Below are 24,383 nucleotides of genomic sequence, written 5' to 3' on the forward strand. Positions count from 1 at the left end.
GGAAAGGTGTCAGGATAAGGATTAGGGATGGGACGGGGGGAAGGAATGCTGCCCAACCACTGGGAAGGGGTCAGGATAAGGATTAGGGATGGGACAGGGGGAAGGAACGGTGCCCAACCACTGGGAAGGTGTCAGGATAAGGATTAGGGATGGGACAGGGGGAAGGAATGGTGCCCAACCACTGGGAAGGGGTCAGGATAAGGATTAGGGATGGGACAGGGGGAAGGAATGGTGCCCGACCACTGGGAAGGGGTCAGGATAAGGATTAGGGATGGGACAGGGGGAAGGAATGGTGCCCAACCACTGGGAAGGGGGTCAGGATAAGGATTAGGGATGGGACTGGGGGAAGGAATGGTGCCCAACCACGGGGAAGGTGTCAGGATAAGGATTAGGGATGGGACGGGGGGAAGGAATGGTGCCCAACCACTGGGAAGGTGTCAGGATAAGGATTAGGGATGGGACGGGCGGAAGGAATGGTGCCCGACCACTGGGAAGGGGTCAGGATTAGGGATGGGACAGGGGAAAGGAATGGTGCCCAACCACTGGGAAGGGGTCAGGATAAGGATTAGGGATGGGACAAGGGGAAGGAATGGTGCCCGACCACTGGAAAGGTGTCAGGATAAGGATTAGGGATGGGACAGGGGGAAGGAATGGTGCCCAACCACTGGGAAGGTGTCAGGATAAGGATTAGGGATGGGACTGGGGGAAGGAATGGTGCCCAACCACGGGGAAGGTGTCAGGATAAGGATTGGGGATGGGACGGGCGGAAGGAATGGTGCCCGACCACTGGGAAGGTGTCAGGATTAGGGATGGGACAGGGGAAAGGAATGGTGCCCGACCACTGGAAAGGTGTCAGGATAAGGATTAGGGATGGGACGGGGGGAAGGAATGGTGCCCAACCACTGGAAAGGTGTCAGGATAAGGATTAGGGATGGGACTGGGGGAAAGAATGCTACCTAACCACTGGGAAGGGGTCAGGATAAGGATTAGGGATGGGACGGGGGGAAGGAATGGTGCCCGACCACTGGAAAGGTGTCAGGATAAGGATTAGGCATGGGACAGGGGGAAGAAATGGTGCCCAACCACTGGGAAGGTGTCAGGATAAGGATTAGGGATGGGACAGGGGGAAAGAATGCTACCCAACCACTGGGAAGGTGTCAGGATAAGGATTAGGGATGGGACAGGGGGAAGGAATGGTTGCCCAACCACCTATTTGTGCCATCATGGTTGAACACAGGCTCCTGGTCCCCGCCTTTCTAGCCATCGGTTGTTTACAACAATGACTCCTGTCCCATTTCCCTGCCACATCCAGTTATACCATTACGAATCGCGTGTGCGTGCGTGTGACAGGCAGGTAAAGGATTGAGTGCCAGATATGGCACTCTACCATCACTGGCAGTGCCAGGGCGATGCCTCAAGCCAACCAGAATAGCCCCCTTGTATTTACACTCGGACCCGCCTGTATACATAGCAGAGGCACCTGTGAGTATACGGCTCATACTCACACCTGGTATTATGAATTGGAGGGGCCTGGCGGCTGAGAGCTCAGCGCTACGGACTCGTAGACGCCAGAGATCGATCCCCGCCGTTTGGGTGGAAATCAATGAACCGAGTTTCTTTCATTCTGATGCATATGTTCACCTAGCAGTGAGTATAGGAGTTAGAGAGCTGTTGTAGGCTGCCTCTTAAAGCTCGACCAGGCTGGCACTTAAGTGGTCGTTCAACAGTAAGTGGTCGTTCAGTAGTAAATGGTCGTTCAACAGAAACTGGTCGTTCAACAGTAACTGGTCGTTCAGTAGTTAGTGGTCGTTCAACAGTAAGTGGTCGTTCAACAGAAACTGGTCGTTCAACAGTAAGTGGTCGTTCAGTAGTAAGTGGTCGTTCAACAGAAACTGGTCGTTCAACAGTAACTGGTCGTTCAGTAGTAAGTGGTCGTTCAGTAGTAAGTGGTCGTTCAACAGAAACTGGTCGTTCAACAGTAACTGGTCGTTCAGTAGTAAGTGGTCGTTCAACAGTAAGTGGTCGTTCAGTAGTAAGTGGTCGTTCAACAGTAAGTGGTCGTTCAACAGTAAATGGTCGTTCAACAGTAAGTGGTCGTTCAACAGTAAGTGGTCGTTCAACAGTAAGTGGTCGTTCAACAGTAAGTGGTCGTTCAACAGTAACTGGTCGTTCAGTAGTAAGTGGTCGTTCAACAGTAAGTGGTCGTTCAACAGTAAGTGGTCGTTCAACAGTAAGTGGTCGTTCAGTAGTAAGCGGTCGTTCAACAGTAAGTGGTCGTTCAACAGTAAGTGGTCGTTCAGAAGTGATAGTTCAACAGTAAGTGGTCGTTCAACAGTAAGTGGTCGTTCAACAGTAAGTGGTCGTTCAACAGTAAGTGGTCGTTCAGTAGTAAGTGGTCGTTCAACAGTAAGTGGTCGTTCAACAGTAAGTGGTCGTTCAACAGTAAGTGGTCGTTCAACAGTAAGTGGTCGTTCAGTAGTAAGTGGTCGTTCAACAGTAAGTGGTCGTTCAACAGTAAGTGGTCGTTCAACAGTAAGTGGTCGTTCAACAGTAAGTGGTCGTTCAACAGTAAGTGGTCGTTCAGTAGTAAGTGGTCGTTCAACAGTATGTGGTCGTTCAGTAGTAAGTGGTCGTTCACCAGTATGTAGTCGTTCAGTAGTAAGTGGTCGTTCAATAGTAAGTGGTCGTTCAGTGGTAATTGGTCGTTCAACAGTAAGTGGTCCTTCAACAGTAAGTGGTTGTTCAGTAGTAAGTGGTCGTTCAACAGTAAGTGGTCGTTCAACAGTAAGTGGTCGTTCAGTGGTAATTGGTCGTTCAACAGTAAGTGGTTGTTCAGTAGTAAGTGGTCGTTCAACAGTAAGTGGTCGTTCATTGGTAATTGGTCGTTCAACAGTAAGTGGTCGTTCAACAGTAAGTGGTCGTTCAACAGTAAGCGGTCGTTCAGTAGTAAGTGGTCGTTCAACAGTAAGTGGTCGTTCAGTGGTAATTGGTCGTTCAACAGTAAGCGGTCGTTCAGTAGTAAGTGGTCGTTCAACAGTATGTGGTCGTTCAGTAGTAAGTGGTCGTTCAGTAGTAAGTAGTCGTTCAGTAGTAAGTGGTCGTTCAGTAGTAAGTGATCGTTCAGTAGTATGTGGTCGTTAAACAGTAAGAGGTCGTTCACCAGTAAGTGGTCGTTCAACAGTAGTGGTTGTTCAACAGTAAGTGGTCGTTCAGTAGTAAGTGGTCGTTAAACAGTAAGAGGTCGTTCAACAGTAAGTGGTCGTTCAACAGTAGGAGGTCGTTCAACAGTAAATGGTGGTTCAACATTAGTGCTCGTTCAACAGTAAGTGGTCGTTTAACTGTAAGTGGTCGTTCAGTAGTAATTGGTCGTTCAGTAGTAAGTGGACGTATAACAGTAAGTGGTCGTTCAACAGTAAGTGGTCGTTCAACAGTAAGTGGTCGTTCAACAGTAAGTGGTCGTTCAGTAGTAATTGGTCAACAATTAGTGGTCGTTCAGTAGTAAGTGGTCGTTCAACAGTAAGTGGTCGTTCAACAGTAAGTGGTCGTTCAACAGTAAGTGGTCGTTCAGTAGTAATTGGTCAACAATTAGTGGTCGTTCAGTAGTAAGTGGTCGTTCAACAGTAAGTGGTTGTTCAGTAGTAAGTGGTCGTTCAACAGTAAGTGGTCGTTCAGTGGTAATTGGTCGTTCAACAGTAAGTGGTCGTTCAACAGTAAGCGGTCGTTCAGTAGTAAGTAGTCGTTCAACAGTAAGTGGTCGTTCAGTGGTAATTGGTCGTTCAACAGTAAGCGGTCGTTCAGTAGTAAGTGGTCGTTCAACAGTATGTGGTCGTTCAGTAGTAAGTGGTCGTTCAGTAGTAAGTAGTCGTTCAGTAGTAAGTGGTCGTTCAGTAGTAAGTGGTCGTTCAGTAGTAAGTGGTCGTTAAACAGTAAGAGGTCGTTCACCAGTAAGTGGTCGTTCAACAGTAGTGGTTGTTCAACAGTAAGTGGTCGTTCAGTAGTAAGTGGTCGTTAAACAGTAAGAGGTCGTTCAACAGTAAGTGGTCGTTCAACAGTAAATGGTCGTTCAACATTATTGCACGTTCAACAGTAAGTGGTCGTTTAACTGTAAATGGTCGTTCAGTAGTAATTGGTCGTTCAGTAGTAAGTGGTCGTATAACAGTAAGTGGTCGTTCAACAGTAAGTGGTCGTTCAATAGTAAGTGGCCGTTCAGTAGTAATTGGTTGTTCAGTAGTAAGTGGTCGTTCAGTAGTAAGTGGTCGTTCAGTAGTAATTGGTCGTTCAACAGTAAGTGGTCGTTCAGTAGTAAGTGGTCGTTCAACAGTAAGTAGTCGTTCAGTAGAAATTGGTCGTTCAACAGTAAGTGGTCGTTTAACTGTAAGTGGTCGTTCAGTAGTAAGTGGTCGTTCAACAGTAAAAGGACATTCAGTAGTAAGTGGTCGTTCAACAGTAAGTGGTCGTTCTGTAGTAAGTGGTCGTTCTGTAGTAAGTGGTCGTTCTGGAGTAAGTGGTCGTTGAACAGTAAGTGGTCGTTCAACAGTAAGTGGTCGTTCTGTAGTAAGTGGTCGTTCAACAGTAAGTGGTCGTTCAGTAGTAAGTGGTCGTTCAACAGTAAGTGGTCGTTTTACAGTAAGTGGTCGTTTTACAGTATGTGGTCGTTTAACAGTAAGTGGTCGTTCAGTAGTAAGTGGTCGTTCAACAGTAAGTGGTCGTTCAAAAGTAAGTGGTCGTGCAACAGTAAGTGGTCGTTCAGTAGTGAGTGGTCGTTCTGTTCTAAGTGGTCGTTCAGTAGTAAGTGGTCGTTCAACAGTAAGTGGTCGTTCAATAGTAAGTGGTTGTTCAACAGTAAGTGGTCGTTCAGTAGTAAGTGGTCGTTCAACAGTAAGTAGTCGTTCAGTAGTAAGTGGTCGTTCAACAGTAAGTGGTCGTTCAGTAGTTAGAGGTCGTTCAACAGTAAGTGGTCGTTCAGCAGTAAGTGGTCGTTCAACAGTAAGTGGCCGTTCAACAGTAAGTGGTCGTTCAACAGTAAGTGGTCGTTCAGTAGTAAGTGGTCGTTCAATAGTAATTGGTCGTTCAACAGTAAGTGGTCGTTCAGTAGTAAGTGGTCGTTCAACAGTTAGTGGTCGTTAAACAGTAAGTGGTCGTTCAATAGTAATTGGTCGTTCAACAGTAAGTGGTCGTTCAGTAGTAAGTGGTCGTTCAACAGTTAGTGGTCGTTAAACAGTAAGTGGTCGTTCAATAGTAAGTGGTCGTTCAACAGTAAGTGGTCGTTCAGTAGTAAGTGGTCGTTCAACAGTAAGTAGTCGTTCAGTAGTAAGTGGTCGTTCAACAGTAAGTGGTCGTTCAGTAGTAAGAGGTCGTTCAACAGTAAGTGGTCGTTCAGTAGTAAGTGGTCGTTTAACAGTAAGTGGTCGTTCAACAGTAAGTGGTCGTTCAACAGTAAGTGGTCGTTCAACAGTAAGTGTTCGTTCAGTAGTAAGTGGTCGTTCAATAGTAAGTGGTCGTTCAACAGTAAGTGGTCGTTCAGTAGTAAGTGGTCGTTCAACAGTTAGTGGTCGTTAAACAGTAAGTGGTCGTTCAATAGTAAGTGGTCGTTCAACAGTAAGTGGTCGTTCAAAAGTAAGTGGTCGTTCAACAGTTAGTGGTCGTTCAGTAGTAAGTGGTCGTTCAACAGTAAGTGGTCGTTCAGTAGTAAGTGGTCGTTCAATAGTAAGTGGTCGTTCAACAGTAAGTGGTCGTTCAATAGTAAGTGGTCGTTCAACACTAAGAGGTCGTTCAACAGTAAGTGGTCGTTCAACAGTAAGTGGTCGTTCAACAGTAAGTGGTCGTTCAACAGTAAGTGGTCGTTCAGTAGTAAGTGGTCGTTCAACAGTAAGTGGTCGTTCAACAGTTAGTGGTCGTTCAAACGTAAGTGGTCGTTCAACAGTAAGTGGTCGTTCAGTAGTAAGTGGTCGTTCAACAGTTAGTGGTCGTTAAACAGTAAGTGGTCGTTCAATAGTAAGTGGTCGTTCAACAGTAAGTGGTCGTTCAGTAGTAAGTGGTCGTTCAACAGTAAGTAGTCGTTCAGTAGTAAGTGGTCGTTCAACAGTAAGTGGTCGTTCAGTAGTAAGAGGTCGTTCAACAGTAAGTGGTCGTTCAGTAGTAAGTGGTCGTTCAACAGTAAGTGGTCGTTCAACAGTAAGTGGTCGTTCAACAGTAAGTGGTCGTTCAGTAGTAAGAGGTCGTTCAACAGTAAGTGGTCGTTCAGTAGTAAGTGGTCGTTCAACAGTAAGTGGTCGTTCAGTAGTAAGTGGTCGTTCAACAGTAAGTGGTCGTTCAACAGTAAGTGGTCGTTCAACAGTTAGTGGTCGTTCAGTAGTAAGTGGTCGTTCAATAGTAAGTGGTCGTTCAACAGTAAGTGGTCGTTCAGTAGTAAGTGGTCGTTCAACAGTTAGTGGTCGTTAAACAGTAAGTGGTCGTTCAATAGTAAGTGGTCGTTCAACAGTAAGTGGTCGTTCAATAGTAAGTGGTCGTTCAACAGTTAGTGGTCGTTCAGTAGTAAGTGGTCGTTCAACAGTAAGTGGTCGTTCAGTAGTAAGTGGTCGTTCAATAGTAAGTGGTCGTTCAACAGTAAGTGGTCGTTCAACACTAAGTGGTCGTTCAACAGTAAGTCGTCGTTCAACAGTAAGTGGTCGTTCAGTAGTAAGTGGTCGTTCAACAGTAAGTGGTCGTTCAACAGTAAGTGGTCGTTCAACACTAAGTGGTCGTTCAACAGTAAGTGGTCGTTCAAATGTAAGTGGTCGTTCAGTAGTAAGTGGTCGTTCAACAGTAAGTGGTCGTTCAACAGTAAGTGGTCGTTCAACAGTAAGTGGTCGTTCAACAGTAAGTGGTCGTTCAACAGTAAGTGGTCGTTCAGTAGTAAGTGGTCGTTCAACAGTAAGTGGTCGTTCAGTAGTAAGTGGTCGTTCAATAGTAAGTGGTCGTTCAACAGTAAGTGGTCGTTCAATAGTAAGTGGTCGTTCATCACTAAGTGGTCGTTCAACAGTAAGTGGTCGTTCAGTAGTAAGTGGTCGTTCAACAGTAACTGGTCGTTCAACAGTTAGTGGTCGTTCAGTAGTAAGTGGTCGTATAACAGTAAATGGTAGTACAACAGTAAGTGGTAGTACAACAGTAAGTGGTCGTTCAACACTAAGTGGTCGTTCAACAGTAAGTGGTCGTTCAATAGTAAGTGGTCGTATAACAGTAAATGGTCGTTCAACAGTAAGTGGTAGTACAACAGTAAGTGGTCGTTCAACAGTAAGTGGTAGTACAACAGTAAGTGGTCGTTCAACAGTAGTGGTCGTTCAGCAGTAAGTGGTCGTTCAACAGTAAGTGGTCGTTCAGCAGTAAGTGGTCGTTCAACAGTAAGTGGTCGTTCAACAGTAGTGGTCGTTCAACAGTAAGTGATAGTACATTAGTGGTCGTTCAGCAGTAAGTGGTCGTTCAACAGTAAGTGGTCGTTCAATAGTAAGTGGTCGTTCAACAGTAAGTGGTCGTTCAACAGTAAGTGGCCGTTAAGTAGTATGTGGTCGTTCAACAGTAAGTGGTCGTTCAGTAGTAAGTGGTCGTTTAGTAGTAAGTGGTCGTTCAACAGTAGTGGTCGTTCAGTAGTAAGTGGTGGTTCAGCAGTAAGTGGTCGTTCAACAGTAAGTGGTCGTTTAGTAGTAAGTGGTCGTTCAACAGTAGTGGTCGTTCAGTAGTAAGTGGTGGTTCAGTAGTAAGTGGTCGTTCAGTAGTAAGTGGTCGTTTAGTAGTAAGTGGTCGTTCAACAGTAGTGGTCGTTCAGTAGTAAGTGGTGGTTCAGTAGTAAGTGGTCGTTCAACAGTAAGTGGTCGTTGAGTAGTAAGTGGTCGTTCAACATTAAGTGGTCGTTCAACATTAAGTGGTCGTTCAACAGTAAGTGGTCGTTCAGTAGTAAGTAGTCGTTCAGTAGTAAGTGGTCGTTCAACATTAAGTGGTCGTCCAGTAGTAAATGGTCGTTCAGTAGTAAGTGGTCGTTCAGTAGTAAGTGGTCGTTCAACATTAAGTGGTCGTTCAACATTAAGTGGTCGTTCAATAGTAAGTGGTCGTTCAGTAGTAAGTGGTCGTTCAGTACTAAGTGATCGTTCAACAGTAAGTGGTCGTTCAGTAGTAAGTGGTCGTTCAACAGTAAGTGGTCGTTCAATAGTAAGTGGTTGTTTAGTAGTAAGTGGTCGTTCAGCAGTAAGTGGTCGTTCAACAGTAAGTGGTCGTTCAATAGTAAGTGGTCGTTTAGTAGTAAGTGGTCGTTCAGTACTAAGTGATCGTTCAACAGTAAGTGGTCGTTCAACAGTAAGTGGTCGTTCAGTAGTAAGTGGTCGTTCAACATTAAGTAGTCGTTCAACAGTAAGTGGTCGTTCAATAGTAAGTGGTCGTTTAGTAGTAAGTGGTCGTTCAGTACTAAGTGATCGTTCAACAGTAAGTGGTCGTTCAACAGTAAGTGGTCGTTCAGTAGTAAGTGGTCGTTCAACAGTAAGTGGTCGTTCAATAGTAAGTGGTCGTTTAGTAGTAAGTGGTCGTTCAACAGTAAGTGGTCGTTCAGTAGTAAATAGTCGTTCAACAGTAAGTGGTCGTTTAGTAGAAAGTGGTCGTTCAGTAGTAAGTGGTCGTTCAACAGTAAGTGGTCGTTCAACATTAAGTGGTCGTTCAGCAGTAAGTGGTTGTTCAACATTAAGTGGTCGTTCAACATTAAGTGGTCGTTCAACATTAAGTGGTCGTTCAGCAGTAAGTGGTCGTTCAACAGTAAGTGGTCGTTCAACATTAAGTGGTCGTTCAACAGTAAGTGGTCGTTCAACAGTAAGTGGTCGTTCAACAGTAAGTGGTCGTTCAACAGTAAGTGGTCGTTCAGTAGTAAATAGTCGTTCAACAGTAAGTGGTCGTTCAGTAGAAAGTGGTCGTTCAGTAGTAAGTGGTCGTTCAACAGTAAGTGGTCGTTCAACAGTAAGTGGTCGTTCAACAGTAAGTGGTCGTTCAGTAGTAAGTGGTCGTTCAACAGTAAGTGGTCGTTCAACATTAAGTGGTCGTTCAGCAGTAAGTGGTCGTTCAACATTAAGTGGTCGTTCAGTAGTAAGTGGTCGTTCAACAGTAAGTGGTCGTTCAACAGTAAGTGGTCGTTCAACAGTAAGTGGTCGTTCAATAGAAAGTGGTCGTTCAACAGTAAGTGGTCGTTAAACAGTAAGTGGTCGTTCAGCAGTAAGTGGTCGTTCAACAGTAAGTGGTCGTTCAGTAGTAAGTGGTCGTTCAACAGTAAGTGGTCGTTCAACAGTAAGTGGTCGTTCAACAGTAAGTGGTCGTTCAGTAGTAAGTGGTCGTTCAGTAGTAAGTGGTCGTTCAGTAGTAAGTGGTCGTTCAACAGTAAGTGGTCGTTCAGTAGTAAGTGGTCGTTCAGTAGTAAGTGGTCGTTCAGTAGTAAGTGGTCGTTCAACAGTAAGTGGTCTTTCAACAGTAAGTGGTCGTTCAGTAGTAAGTGGTCGTTCAACAGTAAGTGGTCGTTCAACATTAAGTGGTCGTTCAGCAGTAAGTGGTCGTTCAACAGTAAGTGGTCGTTCAGTAGTAAGTGGTCGTTCAACAGTAAGTGGTCGTTCAACAGTAAGTGGTCGTTCAACAGTAAGTGGTCGTTCAATAGAAAGTGGTCGTTCAACAGTAAGTGGTCGTTAAACAGTAAGTGGTCGTTCAGCAGTAAGTGGTCGTTCAACAGTAAGTGGTCGTTCAGTAGTAAGTGGTCGTTCAACAGTAAGTGGTCGTTCAACAGTAAGTGGTCGTTCAACAGTAAGTGGTCGTTCAGTAGTAAGTGGTCGTTCAGTAGTAAGTGGTCGTTCAGTAGTAAGTGGTCGTTCAACAGTAAGTGGTCGTTCAGTAGTAAGTGGTCGTTCAGTAGTAAGTGGTCGTTTAATAGTAAGTGGTCGTACAACAATGAGTGGGCGTACAACAGTAAGTGGTCGTACAACAGTAAGTGGTCGTCCAACAATGAGTGGGCGTACAACAGTAAGTGGTCGTTTAATAGTAAGTGGTCGTACAACAATGAGTGGGCGTACAACAGTAAGTGGTCGTACAACAGTAAGTGGTCGTACAACAGTAAGTGGTCGTACAACAATGAGTGGGCGTACAACAGTAAGTGGTCGTACAACAGTAAGTGGTCGTACAACAGTAAGTGGTAATACAACAGTAAGTGGTCGTACAACAATGAGTGGTCGTACAACAGTAAGTGGTCGTACAACAGTAAGTGGTCGTACAACAGTAAGTGGTAATACAACAGTAAGTGGTCGTACAACAATGAGTGGTCGTACAACAGTAAGTGGTCGTTCAACAGTAAGTGGTCGTACAACAGTAAGTGGTCGTACAACAGTAAGTGGTAATACAACAGTAAGTGGTCGTACAACAATGAGTGGTCGTACAACAGTAAGTGGTCGTTCAACAGTAAGTGGTAATACAACAGTAAGTGGTCGTACAACAGTAAGTGGTCGTACAACAGTAAGTGGTCGTACAACAGTAAGTGGTAATACAACAGTAAGTGGTCGTACAACAATGAGTGGTCGTACAACAGTAAGTGGTCGTACAACAGTAAGTGGTCGTACAACAGTAAGTGGTCGTACAACAGTAAGTGGTCGTACAACAGTAAGTGGTCGTACAACAGTAAGTGGTCGTACAACAGTAAGTGGTCGTACAACAGTAAGTGGTCGTACAACAGTAAGTGGTCGTACAACAGTAAGTGGTCGTACAACAATGAGTGGTCGTACAACAGTAAGTGGTCGTTCAACAGTAAGTGGTCGTACAACAGTAAGTGGTCGTACAACAGTAAGTGGTCGTACAACAATGAGTGGTCGTTCAACAGTAAGTGGTCGTACAACAGTAAGTGGTCGTACAACAGTAAGTGGTCGTACAACAGTAAGTGGTCGTACAACAGTAAGTGGTCGTACAACAGTAAGTGGTCGTACAACAGTAAGTGGTCGTACAACAGTAAGTGGTCGTACAACAGTAAGTGGTCGTACAACAATGAGTGGTCGTACAACAGTAAGTGGTCGTTCAACAGTAAGTGGTAATACAACAGTAAGTGGTCGTACAACAATGAGTGGGCGTACAACAGTAAGTGGTCGTACAACAGTAAGTGGTCGTACAACAGTAAGTGGTCGTACAACAGTAAGTGGTCGTACAACAGTAAGTGGTCGTACAACAGTAAGTGGTCGTACAACAGTAAGTGGTAATACAACAGTAAGTGGTCGTACAACAGTAAGTGGTCGTACAACAGTAAGTGGTAATACAACAGTAAGTGGTCGTACAACAGTAAGTGGTCGTACAACAGTAAGTGGTCGTACAACAGTAAGTGGTCGTACAACAGTAAGTGGTCGTACAACAGTAAGTGGTCGTACAACAGTAAGTGGTCGTACAACAGTAAGTGGTCGTACAACAGTAAGTGGTCGTACAACAGTAAGTGGTCGTACAACAATGAGTGGTCGTACAACAGTAAGTGGTCGTTCAACAGTAAGTGGTAATACAACAGTAAGTGGTCGTACAACAATGAGTGGGCGTACAACAGTAAGTGGTCGTACAACAGTAAGTGGTCGTACAACAGTAAGTGGTCGTACAACAGTAAGTGGTCGTACAACAGTAAGTGGTCGTACAACAGTAAGTGGTCGTACAACAGTAAGTGGTCGTACAACAGTAAGTGGTAATACAACAGTAAGTGGTCGTACAACAGTAAGTGGTCGTACAACAGTAAGTGGTCCTGCCTCGTACTTAAATATAACATAACTTCCAAGCAACAAAACGAGGGTAAAATTATTCAACTGTCCCTGCAAGCTGCAGCTCCGCTGGTCATAGCAGTGAAAACTACTTCTTTTGTTGCTCTAGTGTGTATATGTCCCAGGGTGCTCTAGTGTGTATATGTTCCTGGGTGCTCTAGTGTGTATATGTTCCAGGGTGCTCTAGTGTGTATATGTTCCAGGGTTGCTCTAGTGTGTAAATGTTCCAGGGTGCTCTAGTGTGTATATGTCCCAGGGTGCTCTAGTGTGTATATGTTCCAGGGTGCTCTAGTGTGTATATGTTCCAGGGTGCTCTAGTGTGTATATGTCCCAGGGTGCTCTAGTGTGTATATGTTCCTGGGTGCTCTAGTGTGTATATGTTCCAGGGTGCTCTAGTGTGTATATGTTCCAGGGTTGCTCTAGTGTGTATATGTTCCAGGGTGCTCTAGTGTGTATATGTTCCAGGGTGCTCTAGTGTGTATATGTTCCAGGGTGCTCTAGTGTGTATATGTTCCAGGGTTGCTCTAGTGTGTATATGTTCCAGGGTGCTCTAGTGTGTATATGTTCCAGGGTGCTCTAGTGTGTATATGTTCCAGGGTGCTCTAGTGTGTATATGTTCCAGGGTGCTCTAGTGTGTATATGTTCCAGGGTGCTCTAGTGTGTATATGTTCCAGGGTGCTCTAGTGTGTATATGTTCCAGGGTTGCTCTAGTGTGTATATGTTCCAGGGTGCTCTAGTGTGTATATGTTCCAGGGTGCTCTAGTGTGTATATGTTCCAGGGTGCTCTAGTGTGTATATGTTCCAGGGTGCTCTAGTGTGTATATGTTCCAGGGTTGCTCTAGCATGTATATGTTCCAGGGTGCTCTAGTGTGTATATGTTCCAGGGTGCTCTAGTGTGTATATGTTCCAGGGTGCTCTAGTGTGTATATGTTCCAGGGTGCTCTAGTGTGTATATGTTCCAGGGTGCTCTAGTGTGTATATGTTCCAGGGTTGCTCTAGTGTGTATATGTTCCAGGGTGCTCTAGTGTGTATATGTTCCAGGGTGCTCTAGTGTGTATATGTTCCAGGGTTGCTCTAGTGTGTATATGTTCCAGGGTGCTCTAGTGTGTATATGTTCCAGGGTGCTCTAGTGTGTATATGTTCCAGGGTGCTCTAGTGTGTATATGTTCCAGGGTGCTCTAGTGTGTATATGTTCCAGGGTGCTCTAGTGTGTATATGTTCCAGGGTGCTCTAGTGTGTATATGTTCCAGGGTGCTCTAGTGTGTATATGTTCCAGGGTGCTCTAGTGTGTATATGTTCCAGGGTGCTCTAGTGTGTATATGTTCCAGGGTGCTCTAGCATGTATATGTTCCAGGGTGCTCTAGTGTGTATATGTTCCAGGGTGCTCTAGTGTGTATATGTTCCAGGGTTGCTCTAGCATGTATATGTTCCAGGGTGCTCTAGTGTGTATATGTTCCAGGGTTGCTCTAGTGTGTATATGTTCCAGGGTTGCTCTAGCATGTATATGTTCCAGGGTGCTCTAGTGTGTATATGTTCCAGGGTGCTCTAGTGTGTATATGTTCCAGGGTTGCTCTAGTGTGTATATGTTCCAGGGTTGCTCTAGCATGTATATGTTCCAGGGTGCTCTAGTGTGTATATGTTCCAGGGTGCTCTAGCATGTATATGTTCCAGGGTGCTCTAGTGTGTATATGTTCCAGGGTGCTCTAGCATGTATATGTTCCAAGGGTTGGGCACCATTCCTTCCCCCCGTCCCATCCCTAATCCTTATCCTGACACCTTTGTTCAAAACAAATGTTTATTGTGTGTTTTTTGACAAGAATTTCATGGAAAAATGTTTCTTTTTATGCTTCTTAAAAATGGAAAAACATAATTTTCATCCTCAAAGTACCGCACCTGGCCCAACCCCGTGGACGACCAGTAGTTGGCACCCGTGGCACTCTAGGCTCTCAACCATCAACAGTCTCATGCTGCAAGTGCCATTCTCAAGGAACATCCCTCCATCATTCCCTCCTAGACTGACTGGCATCTGGAACTTGTTGGCCCAACAGGTTTGACGCACGGGAGATCAGGTCAACTGACCACCTGAAGGCTCTGGCACACAGCTGCCTACAGGCTCCTGCTCCTCCTTATATGATTATACTTAATGATGTTAATGAATAAAGACCAACATCCTCAAAGTACCGGACCTGGTCCAACTCCGTGGACAACCAGCTCATCCTCTTCTAAATATTATTGTTACCTAATGTTGTTAATGCATAGAGCCTATTCCTACTGATGTATATAGCAGTCTCATGGTATATATATGGGTCTCTAGGAACAGGTCTCAACTGAGGCAGGATAACAACTCATGCTTGCAGTTTCACCGGGTTCTTATATGATAGTTCCAAAGTACATTGTCATGAGATAAATGAGTCTCTAGTAGCAGTCTTCAGATGAGCTGAGGCAGCATAACAACTCTTGATTGCATTTACACTAGGGAAGAGAGAGAGAGAGAGAGAGAGAGAGAGAGAGAGAGAGAGAGAGAGAGAGAGAGAGAGTGAGAGTGAGAGTGAGAGAGAGAGAGAGAGAGAGACAGAGACAGAGAGAGAGAGAGAGAGAGAGAGAGAGAGAGAGAGAGAGAGAGAGAGAGAGAGAGAGAGAGAGAGAGTGAGAGTGAGAGTGAGAGAGAGAGAGAGAGAGAGACAGAGACAGAGAGAGAGAGAGAGAGAGACAGACAGAGAGAGAGAGAGAGAGAGACAGACAGAGAGAGAGTGAGAGAGAGAGAACTAACAGGCAACATTACCTTAGAGCGAGAGACTGAAAGCAGCAGCAGCAGCAGCAGCAGCAGCAGCAGCAGCAGCAGCGGCGGCGGCGGGCTTCCAAGATATTTTCGTCACGGGTTCGTCTCCCCCCAAAATAAACACAAGTACATCTCTCTCTCACCAACCCCCAAGCTCCTTTCACTAACTACTTACTTTCCTAGTTCACTTCTTGAGCTAACAATCACCTCCTTTGGGGCCAGGATATCTCACATATCAAATCCTCGGCCAAGATATCACCAGACGCTAAGGCTTGCCTGAAAGGGGGGGTCAAAATGACAGTCAAAATTACTGTCAACTGGGCCTCCTTGTGCTTACATAGTTATTCCTTAATCACCAGCTTCCAAACTTGTCATATATATGTATAAATCACTTCACTCGACGGTCAAATGCCTTTCACTCACAGGCATATATATCATTATATCACATATAAATGGCTAATTCCATTCCTTGAGAGTCAAACTGTCTTCACATGTGACCTTCACAAAAATATATATATAAAGGAAAGTCTTAAACAACTCGTAAGTAATTCCAGCGTTTTCAGAAAATATTGTTGACAATTTGGCGCAAAAAAAACTATTGTTTATGTAGGTTTTCAAAACTGATTTTCACACACACACAAAATATTATTTTTCTTTCATATTCTATACAAAAATATAAGATATCTTCTTCATCACTCAATATCTTCAAATCTATTCATTTCTTTAATTATTTCGCCAATCATTTTAAACTGTAAACGTAATCCACCAATCATTTTAAACTGTGACCATTATCCACCAATCATTTTAAACTGTAACCATTATCAACCAATCATTTTAAACTGTGACCGTTGTCCACCAATCATTTTAAACTGTGACCGTTATCCACCAATCATTTTAAACTGTAACCATTATCCACCAATCATTTCAAACTCTAACGGTCATCCCGTTTCAAAAAGAGACTGGCTTTCTTAGTGCCAATAAATAGGCTCACCATGGCACTTGCGTGAGTGCCACTACCCTGAGTGCCGCGGGAGAGGTCACAGGCGCACACGCACAGGTTCCTGACTATACTGAGGGGCCTTGGCCAAGTGGCACCCCCCATTGCCGCTACGCCTGGGTAATGGGGGGACTGGCACACACACACACCATTAGAGGGGGAGGAGGGGTTTTGTAGTGCCAAACGTCATTTGTCGTTCACTACTGGGGGGGTGTAGTGCCGATTGATCTGACTAGTGCCATAGGTGTAGTGCCGGCCCTCTCACACAATGCCTAGGTTAGGTTAGGCAGCCCCTAGGTTAGATTAGACAGCCCCTAGGTTAGGTTAGACAGCCCTTAGGTTAGATTAGACAGCCCCTAGGTTAGATTAGACAGCCCCTAGGTTAGGTTAGACAGCCCCTAGGTTAGGTTAGACAGCCCCTAGGTTAGGTTAGACAGCCCCTAGGTTAGATTAGACAGCCCCTAGGTTAGATTAGACAGCCCCTAGGTTAGGTTAGACAGCCCCTAGGTTAGGTTAGACAGCCCCTAGGTTAGGTTAGACAGCCCTAGGTTAGGTTAGACAGGTTAGGTTACGTTAGACAGGTTAGGTTAGGTTAGGTTAGACAGCCTAGATTAGGTTAGACAGGTTAGGTCAGGTTAGACAGCCTTGGCTAGGATAGGTTAGACAGTCTAGATTATGTTAGAAAGCTTAGGTTGGACAGCCTAGGCTACGTTAGACAGCCTAGGTTAGGATTGACAGCCTAGGTTAGGTTAGGTTAGGTTAAACAGCCTAGGTTAGATTAGGAAGTCGAGGTTAGGTTTGACTGCCTAGGTTAGACAGCCCCTAGGTTAGGTTAGGTTAGACAGCCCCTAGGTTAGGTTAGGTTAGACAGCCCCTAGGTTAGGTTAGACAGCTCCTAGGTTAGGTTAGACAGCCTAGGTTAGATTAGACAACCTCGGTTAGGTAGAGAGCCTAGGTTAGATTAGACAGCTTAAGTTAGGTTAGGTCAGACAGCCCCCCGGTTAGTATATGTTAGACAGCCTAATTTAGATTAGAAAGCCTAGGTTAGGCTTGAATGCCTAGGTTAGAATAGACAGTTTAAGTTAGGTTAGGTTAGACAGCTTAAGTTAAGTTAGGTTAGACAGCTTAGGTTAGGTTATGTTAGACAGCTTAGGTTATGTTAGACAGCCTAGGTTAGGTTACGTTAGACAGCCCCTAGGTTATGTTAGACAGCCTAGGTTAGGTTACGTTAGACAGCCCCTAGGTTATGTTAGACAGCCTAGGTTAGGTTAGACACCCTAAGTTAGGTTAGGTTATGTTAGACAGCCTTTGTTAGGTTAGACAGCCTAGGTTAGGCTAGAAAGCTCCTAGATTAGGTTAGACAGCCTAGGTTAGGTTAAACATCCAAGGTTAGGTTAGACAGCCTAGGTTATGTTAGACAGCCAAGGTTAGGTTAGGTTAGACAGCCCCTAGGTTAGGTTAGGTTAGACAGCCCCTAGGTTAGATTAGGTTAGACAGCTTAGGTTATATTAGACAGCCTAGGATATGCTAGACAGCCTAGGTTATGTTAGACAGCCTGGGTTAGGTTAGGTTAGACAGCCCCTAGGTTAGGTTAGACAACCTAGGTAATATTAGACAGCCTAGGTTATGTTAGAGAGCCTGGGTTAGATTAGGTTAGACAGCCCCTAGGTTAGGTTAGACAGCCTAGGTTATATTAGAGAGCCTAGGTTATGCTAGACAGCCTAGGTTATGTTAGACAGCCTGGGTAAGGTTAGGTTAGCCCCTAAGTTAGGTTAGACAACCTAGGTAATATTAGACAGCCTAGGTTATGTTAGACAGCCTAGGTTATGTTAGAGAGCCTGGGTTAGGTTAGGTTAGACACCCTAAGTTAGGTTAGACAGCCTAGGTTATATTAGACAGCCTAGGTTATATCAGACAGCCTAGGTTAGGTTAGACACCCTAAGTAAGGTTAGGTTAGACAGCCTAGGTTAGGCTAGACAGCTCCTAGGTCAGGTTATACAGCCGAAGTTAGGCTAGGTTAGACGTCTCTTAGGTTAGATTAGGTTAGACAGCCTAGGTTAGGTTAGATAACCTAAGTTAGGTTAGACAGCCAAGGTTAGGTTAGACAGCCTAGGTTAGGTTAGATAACCTAAGTTAGGTTAGACAGCCCAGGTTAGGTTAGACAGCCTAGGTTAGGTTAGACAGCCCAGGTTAGGTTAGACAGCCTAGGTTAGGTTAGACAGCCTAGGTTAGGTTAGACAGCCCAGGTTAGATTAGACAGCCTAGGTTAGGTTAGATAACCTAAGATAGGTTAGACAACCCAGGTTAGGTTAGACAGCCTAGGTTAGGTTAGACAGCCCAGGTTAGGTTAGAAGCCTAGGTTAGGTTAGACAGCCCAGGTTAGGTTAGACAGCCTAGGTTAGGTTAGACAGCCCATGTTAGACAGCTCCTAGGTTTGCTTAGCCTAGGTTATGTTAGACAGCCCGGGTAAGGTTAGGTTAGACAGCCCCTAGGTTAGGTTAGACAACCTAGGTAATATTAGACAGCCTAGGTTATGTTAGACAGCCTAGGTTATGTTAGAGAGCCTGGGTTAGGTTAGGTTAGACACCCTAAGTTAGGTTAGACAGCCTAGGTTATATTAGACAGCCTAGGTTATATCAGACAGCCTAGGTTAGGTTAGACACCCTAAGTAAGGTTAGGTTAGACAGCCTAGGCTAGGATAGGTTAGACAGTCTAGATTATGTTAGAAAGCTTAGGTTGGACAGCCTAGGCTACGTTAGACAGCATAGATTAGGTTAGACAGCCTAGGCTACGTTAGACAGCCTAGGTTAGGATTGACAGCCTAGATTAGGATTGACAGCCTAGGTTTGGTTAGTTTAGACAGCCTGGTTTAGGTTAGAAAGCCTAGGTTATGTTTGACTGCCTAGATTAGACAGCCCCTAGGTTAGGTTAGATTAGACAGCCCCTAGGTTAGGTTAGACAGCCCCTAAGTTAGGTTAGACAGCTCCTAGGTTAGGTTAGCCTAGGTTAGGTAGAAAACCTAGGTTAGGATAGACAGCTTATGTTAGGTTAGGTCAGACAGCCCCCCGGTTAGTATATGTTAGACAGCCTAATTTAGATTAGAAAGCCTAGGTTAGGATAGAATGCCTAGGTTAGAATAGACAGTTTAAGTTAGGTTAGGTTAGACAGCTTAAGTTAAGTTAGGTTAGACAGCTTAGGTTAGGTTATGTTAGACAGCTTAGGTTAGGTTATATCAGACAGCCTAGGTTAGGTTAGACACCCTAAGTTAGGTTAGGTTATGTTAGACAGCCTTTGTTAGGTTAGACAGCCTAGGTTAGGCTAGAAAGCTCCTAGGTTAGGTTAGACAGCCTAGGTTAGGTTAAACATCCAAGGTTAGGTTAGACAGCCTAGGTTATGTTAGACAGCCAAGGTTAGGTTAGGTTAGACAGCCCCTAGGTTAGGTTAGGTTAGACAGCTTAGGTTAGGCTAGACAGCTCCTAGGTTAGGTTATACAGCCGAAGTTAGGCTAGGTTAGACGTCTCTTAGGTTAGATTAGGTTAGACAGCCTAGGTTAGGTTAGATAACCTAAGTTAGGTTAGACAGCCCAGGTTATGTTAGACAGCTTAGGTTAGGTTAGACAGCCCAGGTTAGGTTAGACAGCCTAGGTTAGGTTAGACAGACCAAGTTAGGTTAGACAGCCTAGGTTAGGTTAGACAGACCAGGTTAGGTTAGACAGCCTAGGTTAGGTTAGATAACCTAAGTTAGGTTAGACAGCCCAGGTTAGGTTAGACAGCCTAGGTTAGGTTAGACAGCCCAGGTTAGGTTAGACAGCCCAGTTTAGGTTAGACAGCCTAGGTTAGGTTAGACAGCCTAGGTTAGGTTAGACAGCCCAGGTTAGGTTAGACAGCCTAGGTTAGGTTAGACAGCCCATGTTAGACAGCTCCTAGGTTTGCTTATACAGCCTAGGTTATGTTAGACAGCCTGGGTAAGGTTAGGTTAGACAGCCCCTAGGTTAGGTTAGACAACCTAGGTAATATTAGAAAGCCTAGGTTATGTTAGACAGCCTAGGTTATGTTAGAGAGCCTGGGTTAGGTTAGGTTAGACACCCTAAGTTAGGTTAGACAGCCTAGGTTATATTAGACAGCCTAGATTATATCAGACAGCATAGGTTAGGTTAGACACCCTAAGTAAGGTTAGGTTAGACAGCCTAGGTTAGGCTAGACAGCTCCTAGGTTAGGTTATACAGCCGAAGTTAGGCTAGGTTAGACGTCTCTTAGGTTAGATTAGGTTAGACAGCCTAGATTAGGTTAGATAACCTAAGTTAGGTTAGACAGCCCAGGTTAGGTTAGACAGCCTAGGTTAGGTTAGATAACCTAAGTTAGGTTAGACAGCCCAGGTTAGGTTAGACAGCCTAGGTTAGGTTAGACAGCCCAGGTTAGGTTAGACAGCCTAGGTTAGGTTAGACAGCCCAGTTTAGGTTAGACAGCCTAGGTTAGGTTAGACAGCCTAGGTTAGGTTAGACAGCCCAGGTTAGGTTAGACAGCCTAGGTTAGGTTAGACAGCCTAGGTTAGGTTAGACAGCCTAGGTTAGACAACCCAGGTTAGGTTAGACAGCCTAGGTTAGGTTAGATAACCTAAGTTAGGTTAGACAGCCCAGGTTAGGTTAGACAGCCTAGGTTAGGTTAGACAGCCCAGGTTAGGTTAGACAGCCCAGGTTAGGTTAGACAGCCCAGTTTAGGTTAGACAGCCTAGGTTAGGTTAGACAGCCTAGGTTAGGTTTGACAGCCTTTGTTAGGTTAGACAGCTTATGTAAGGCTAGAAAGCTCCTAGGTTTGGTTAGACAGCCTAGGTTAGGTTAGTTTAGACAGCCTAGGTTAGGTTAGTTTAGACAGCCTAGGTTAGGTTAGAAAGCCCCTAGGTTAGGTTAGGTTAGACAGCCTCTAGGTTAGGTTAGACAGTACCCACATGAGCCACAGAGACGTTAGAAAGAATTTTTTCAGTGTGGGGGTAGTTAACAAATGGAGTGCATTAAGTAGTGATGTGGTGGAGGCTGACTCCATACACAGTTTCAAGTGTAGATATGATAGAGCCCAGTAGGCTCAGGAACCTGTACACCAGTTGAGAGGCGGGACCAAAGAGCCATAGCTCAACCCCCGCAAGCACAACTAGGCGAGTACTAGTACGCGCAGCGTTTCGGGCAGGTCCTTAATCTAAGAAAATTTTAAGTAGGTAAATACTTGCAAAATTTATAAAAAATGATAACAGTTATAGCAAGAAAAAAGTAAAAGATGAGAGAAAATTATAGGTATATTAACCAAAACTGGTCTAACAAACTTGTCTAAACTTACCTAAACTAACTTAGGAATAACCAAACTTAGCCATCTGTACTTAACTGGCCTAACCTTGCCTTAGTCTTGCCTAACCTCACCTAACCTAACCTAACCTAACCTCACCTTAATAGACCACGAACATGACTGTGGGCGCTGACTGTGTTCAGCTGGGATGCAATAGACGCCTTGCACCATGCTGGGATGCAATAGACGCCTTGCACCATGCTGGGATGCAATAGACGCCTTGCACCATGCTGGGATGCAATAGACGCCATGCTGGGATGCAATAGACGCCTTGCACCATGCTGGGATGCAATAGACGCCTTGCACCATGCTGGGATGCAATAGACGCCTTGCGCCATGCTGGGATGCAATAGACGCCTTGCACCATGCTGGGATGCAATAGACGCCTTGCACCATGCTGGGATGCAATAGACGCCTTGCACCATGCTGGGATGCAATAGACGCCTTGCACCATGCTGGGATGCAATAGACGCCTTGCACCATGCTGGGATGCAATAGACGCCTTGCACCATGCTGGGATGCAATAGACGCCTTGCACCATGCTGGGATGCAATAGACGCCTTGCGCCATGCTGGGATGCAATAGACGCCTTGCACCATGCTGGGATGCAATAGACGCCTTGCACCATGCTGGGATGCAATAGACGCCTTGCACCATGCTGGGATGCAATAGGTGCCTTGCGCCATGCTGGGATGCAATAGACGCCTTGCACCATGCTGGGATGCAATAGACGCCTTGCACCATGCTGGGATGCAATAGACGCCATGCTGGGATGCAATAGACGCCTTGCACCATGCTGGGATGCAATAGACGCCTTGCACCATGCTGGGATGCAATAGGTGCCTTGCACCATGCTGGGATGCAATAGACGCCTTGCACCATGCTGGGATGCAATAGGTGCCTTGCACCATGCTGGGATGCAATAGGTGCCTTGCACCATGCTGGGATGCAATAGACGCCTTGCACCATGCTGGGATGCAATAGGTGCCTTGCACCATGCTGGGATGCAATAGACGCCTTGCACCATGCTGGGATGCAATAGCTGCCTTGCACCATGCTGGGATGCAATAGGCGCTTTGCACCATGCTGGGAACAACTTATTAAGTTATTTCCCTGCAGATGCTCTACGAGCCTCTTCCTCACGACCTGCTCCATCACCTTGCATGGTTTACAAGTTAGGGGAAACTGGCCTGTACCTCAGCGCCATCAAGCTGAGTCTCACATTAAGGAACAGACTAATGGTTGATGTCTAGGAGAGACGTAGCAGAGAAACCTGAAGTCAACGTAACAAATCTTCGCGTGGGTTATCTTGAGATGATTTCGGGGCTTTAGTGTCCCCGCGGTCCGGTCCTCGACCAGGCCTCCACCCCCAGGAACCAGCCCGTGACAGCTGACTTAACTCCCAGGTACCTATTTACTGCTAGGTAACAGGGGCATTCAGGGTGAAAGAAACTTTGCTCGTTTGTTTCTGCCTCGTGCGGGAATCGAACCCGCGCCACAGAATTACGAGTCCTGCGCGCTATCCACCAGGCTACGAGGGTTAGTCAACGTCTCAAAAAAAAAAAAGGGCCCTAATTACACACGTTTTATATCGAGTTAAAATATATGAAAAGCTGTGTAAAATATAGAAAATATAATTTGTTAATTATCACTATAATGTGATGAACATTTTACGGCATTTTTTTCATAAATGAATTTTTAAAACGCAACGTATATATTACATACATACAGTAAAAATAAAGATTTAGACGCAATGAATATTAATTTTTTCTACCTATCCTAGGGGAGCCGGTCGGCCGAGCGGACAGCACGCTGGACTTGTGATCCTGTGGTCCTGGGTTCGATCCCAGGCGCCGGCAAGAAACAATGGGCAGAGTTTCTTTCACCCTATGCCCCTGTTACCTAGCAGTAAAATAGGTACCTGGGTGTTAGTCAGCTGTCACAGGCTGCTTCCTGGGGGTGGAGGCCTGGTCGAGGACCGGGCCGCGGGGACACTAAAGCCCCGAAATCATCTCAAGATAACCTCAAGATAACCCTGTCTTCGTAGTACTTACAGCAACGATAAGAACTATAGTATATACACCCACCAACAACGAAATTCGTTCGTAGAAATCTGAACCATTGAGTCACAATAACGTGGCTAAAGTAAGTTGACCAGACCACACACTAGAAGGTGAAGGGACGACGACGTTTCGGTCCGTCCTGGACCATTCTCAAGACCATTCTTACAATCGACTTGAGAATGGTCCAGGACGGACCAAAACGTCGTCGTCGTCCCTTCACCTTCTAGTGTGTGGTCTGGTCAACTGAGCTATCGAGTTGGACAAACCGCAAAGCTATTTTTCATTTGTTTGCTCTGACAAACAAAACCTATCCTCCCTAGGCCTAATACACGATATCTGAGGCCTAATATAGTACATATGTGTACTATACTAGGCCTAAGAATATTTAAGTTTGTGTTTTAGCTGCATTTATTTTACAAGAATTCCTTACTAGTCAATATACTACTTTCTGAAAGCTAAGAACTTAGGAATCCTGATTATTGACGATAGTCACAATAGGTACTATCTAAACAAGAGGATGGGGTCCAACAGGAGGATGGGGTCCAACAGGAAGACGGGGTCCAACAGGAAGACGGGGTCCAACAGGAGGACGGGGTCCAACAGGAAGACGGGGTCCAACAGGAGGATGGGGTCCAACAGGAAGACGGGGTCCAACAGGAGGACGGGGTCCAACAGGAAGACGGGGTCCAACAGGAGGATGGGGTCCAACAGGAAGACGGGGTCCAACAGGAAGACGGGGTCCAACAGGAGGATGGGGTCCAACAGGAAGACGGGGTCCAACAGGAGGATGGGGTCCAACAGGAAGACGGGGTCCAACAGGAAGACGGGGTCCAACAGGAGGACGGGGTCCAACAGGAAGACGGGGTCCAACAGGAAGACGGGGTCCAACAGGAAGACGGGGTCCAACAGGAAGACGGGGTCCAACAGGAAGACGGGGTCCAACATGAAGACGGGGTCCAACAGGAGGACGGGGTCCAACAGGAGGACGGGGTCCAACAGGAAGACGGGGTCCAACAGGAAGACGGGGTCCAACAGGAAGACGGGGTCCAACAGGAAGACGGGGTCCAACAGGAAGACGGGGTCCAACAGGAAGACGGGGTCCAACAGGAAGACGGGGTCCAACAGGAGGACGGGGTCCAACAGGAAGACGGGGTCCAACAGGAAGACGGGGTCCAACAGGAAGACGGGGTCCAACAGGAGGACGGGGTCCAACAGGAGGACGGGGTCCAACAGGAGGACGGGGTCCAACAGGAGGACGGGGTCCAACAGGAAGACGGGGTCCAACAGGAAGACGGGGTCCAACAGGAAGACGGGGTCCAACAGGAAGACGGGGTCCAACATGAAGACGGGGTCCAACAGGAAGACCGAATCCGCAAAAACCGAATCGAATCGCAAAACCGGAAAAAAACAGGAAACCTAATCGCAAAACGATGGCGCCAA

The 24,383-nt window shown here is 45.8% G+C and overlaps 2 protein-coding genes across 2 annotated transcripts; one reads left to right on the forward strand and one right to left on the reverse strand.

Moving 5' to 3' along the window:
- Window positions 1-1,641: 1,641 nt before the first annotated feature.
- LOC138352884 (300 kDa antigen AG231-like) lies at window positions 1,642-8,740 on the reverse strand. Its single transcript, XM_069305438.1, has 4 exons — window positions 8,703-8,740; window positions 8,111-8,433; window positions 4,079-4,765; window positions 1,642-1,838 (listed from the first exon to the last, which is right to left on the reverse strand). The coding sequence occupies exons 1-4, from the start codon at window positions 8,738-8,740 to the stop codon at window positions 1,642-1,644; spliced, it is 1,245 nt and encodes a 414-aa protein (XP_069161539.1).
- A 1,205-nt stretch (window positions 8,741-9,945) lies between these two features.
- Window positions 9,946-22,059, forward strand: LOC138352885 (seminal vesicle major clotting proteins-like). The gene is made up of 2 exons (XM_069305439.1): window positions 9,946-10,629; window positions 22,000-22,059. Exons 1-2 carry the CDS (start codon window positions 9,946-9,948, stop codon window positions 22,057-22,059), a joined length of 744 nt encoding a protein of 247 aa, XP_069161540.1.
- Window positions 22,060-24,383: the final 2,324 nt, after the last annotated feature.

Source organism: Procambarus clarkii, chromosome 55 (assembly GCF_040958095.1).
Source record: "Procambarus clarkii isolate CNS0578487 chromosome 55, FALCON_Pclarkii_2.0, whole genome shotgun sequence".
Taxonomy (NCBI): Eukaryota; Metazoa; Arthropoda; class Malacostraca; order Decapoda; family Cambaridae; genus Procambarus; species Procambarus clarkii.

Bases quoted from the DNA above. Each gene is read 5' to 3' on its own strand.
- LOC138352885 (XM_069305439.1), top strand. From the start codon at position 9,946: ATGAGTGGGCGTACAACAGTAAGTGGTCGTACAACAGTAAGTGGTCGT. The intron at 10,630-21,999 runs GTAAGTGGTCGT...ATTTCCCTGCAG, and splicing joins CAGTAAGTGGTCGTACAACA to ATGCTCTACGAGCCTCTTCC.
- LOC138352884 (XM_069305438.1), bottom strand. From the start codon at position 8,740: ATGTTGAACGACCACTTAATGTTGAACGACCACTTAAT. The intron at 8,434-8,702 runs GTTGAACAACCA...ACGATCACTTAG, and splicing joins ATGTTGAACGACCACTTAAT to TACTGAACGACCACTTACTA. The intron at 1,839-4,078 runs GTGCAATAATGT...TTGAACGACCAG, and splicing joins ACGACCACTTACTGTTGAAC to TTTCTGTTGAACGACCACTT.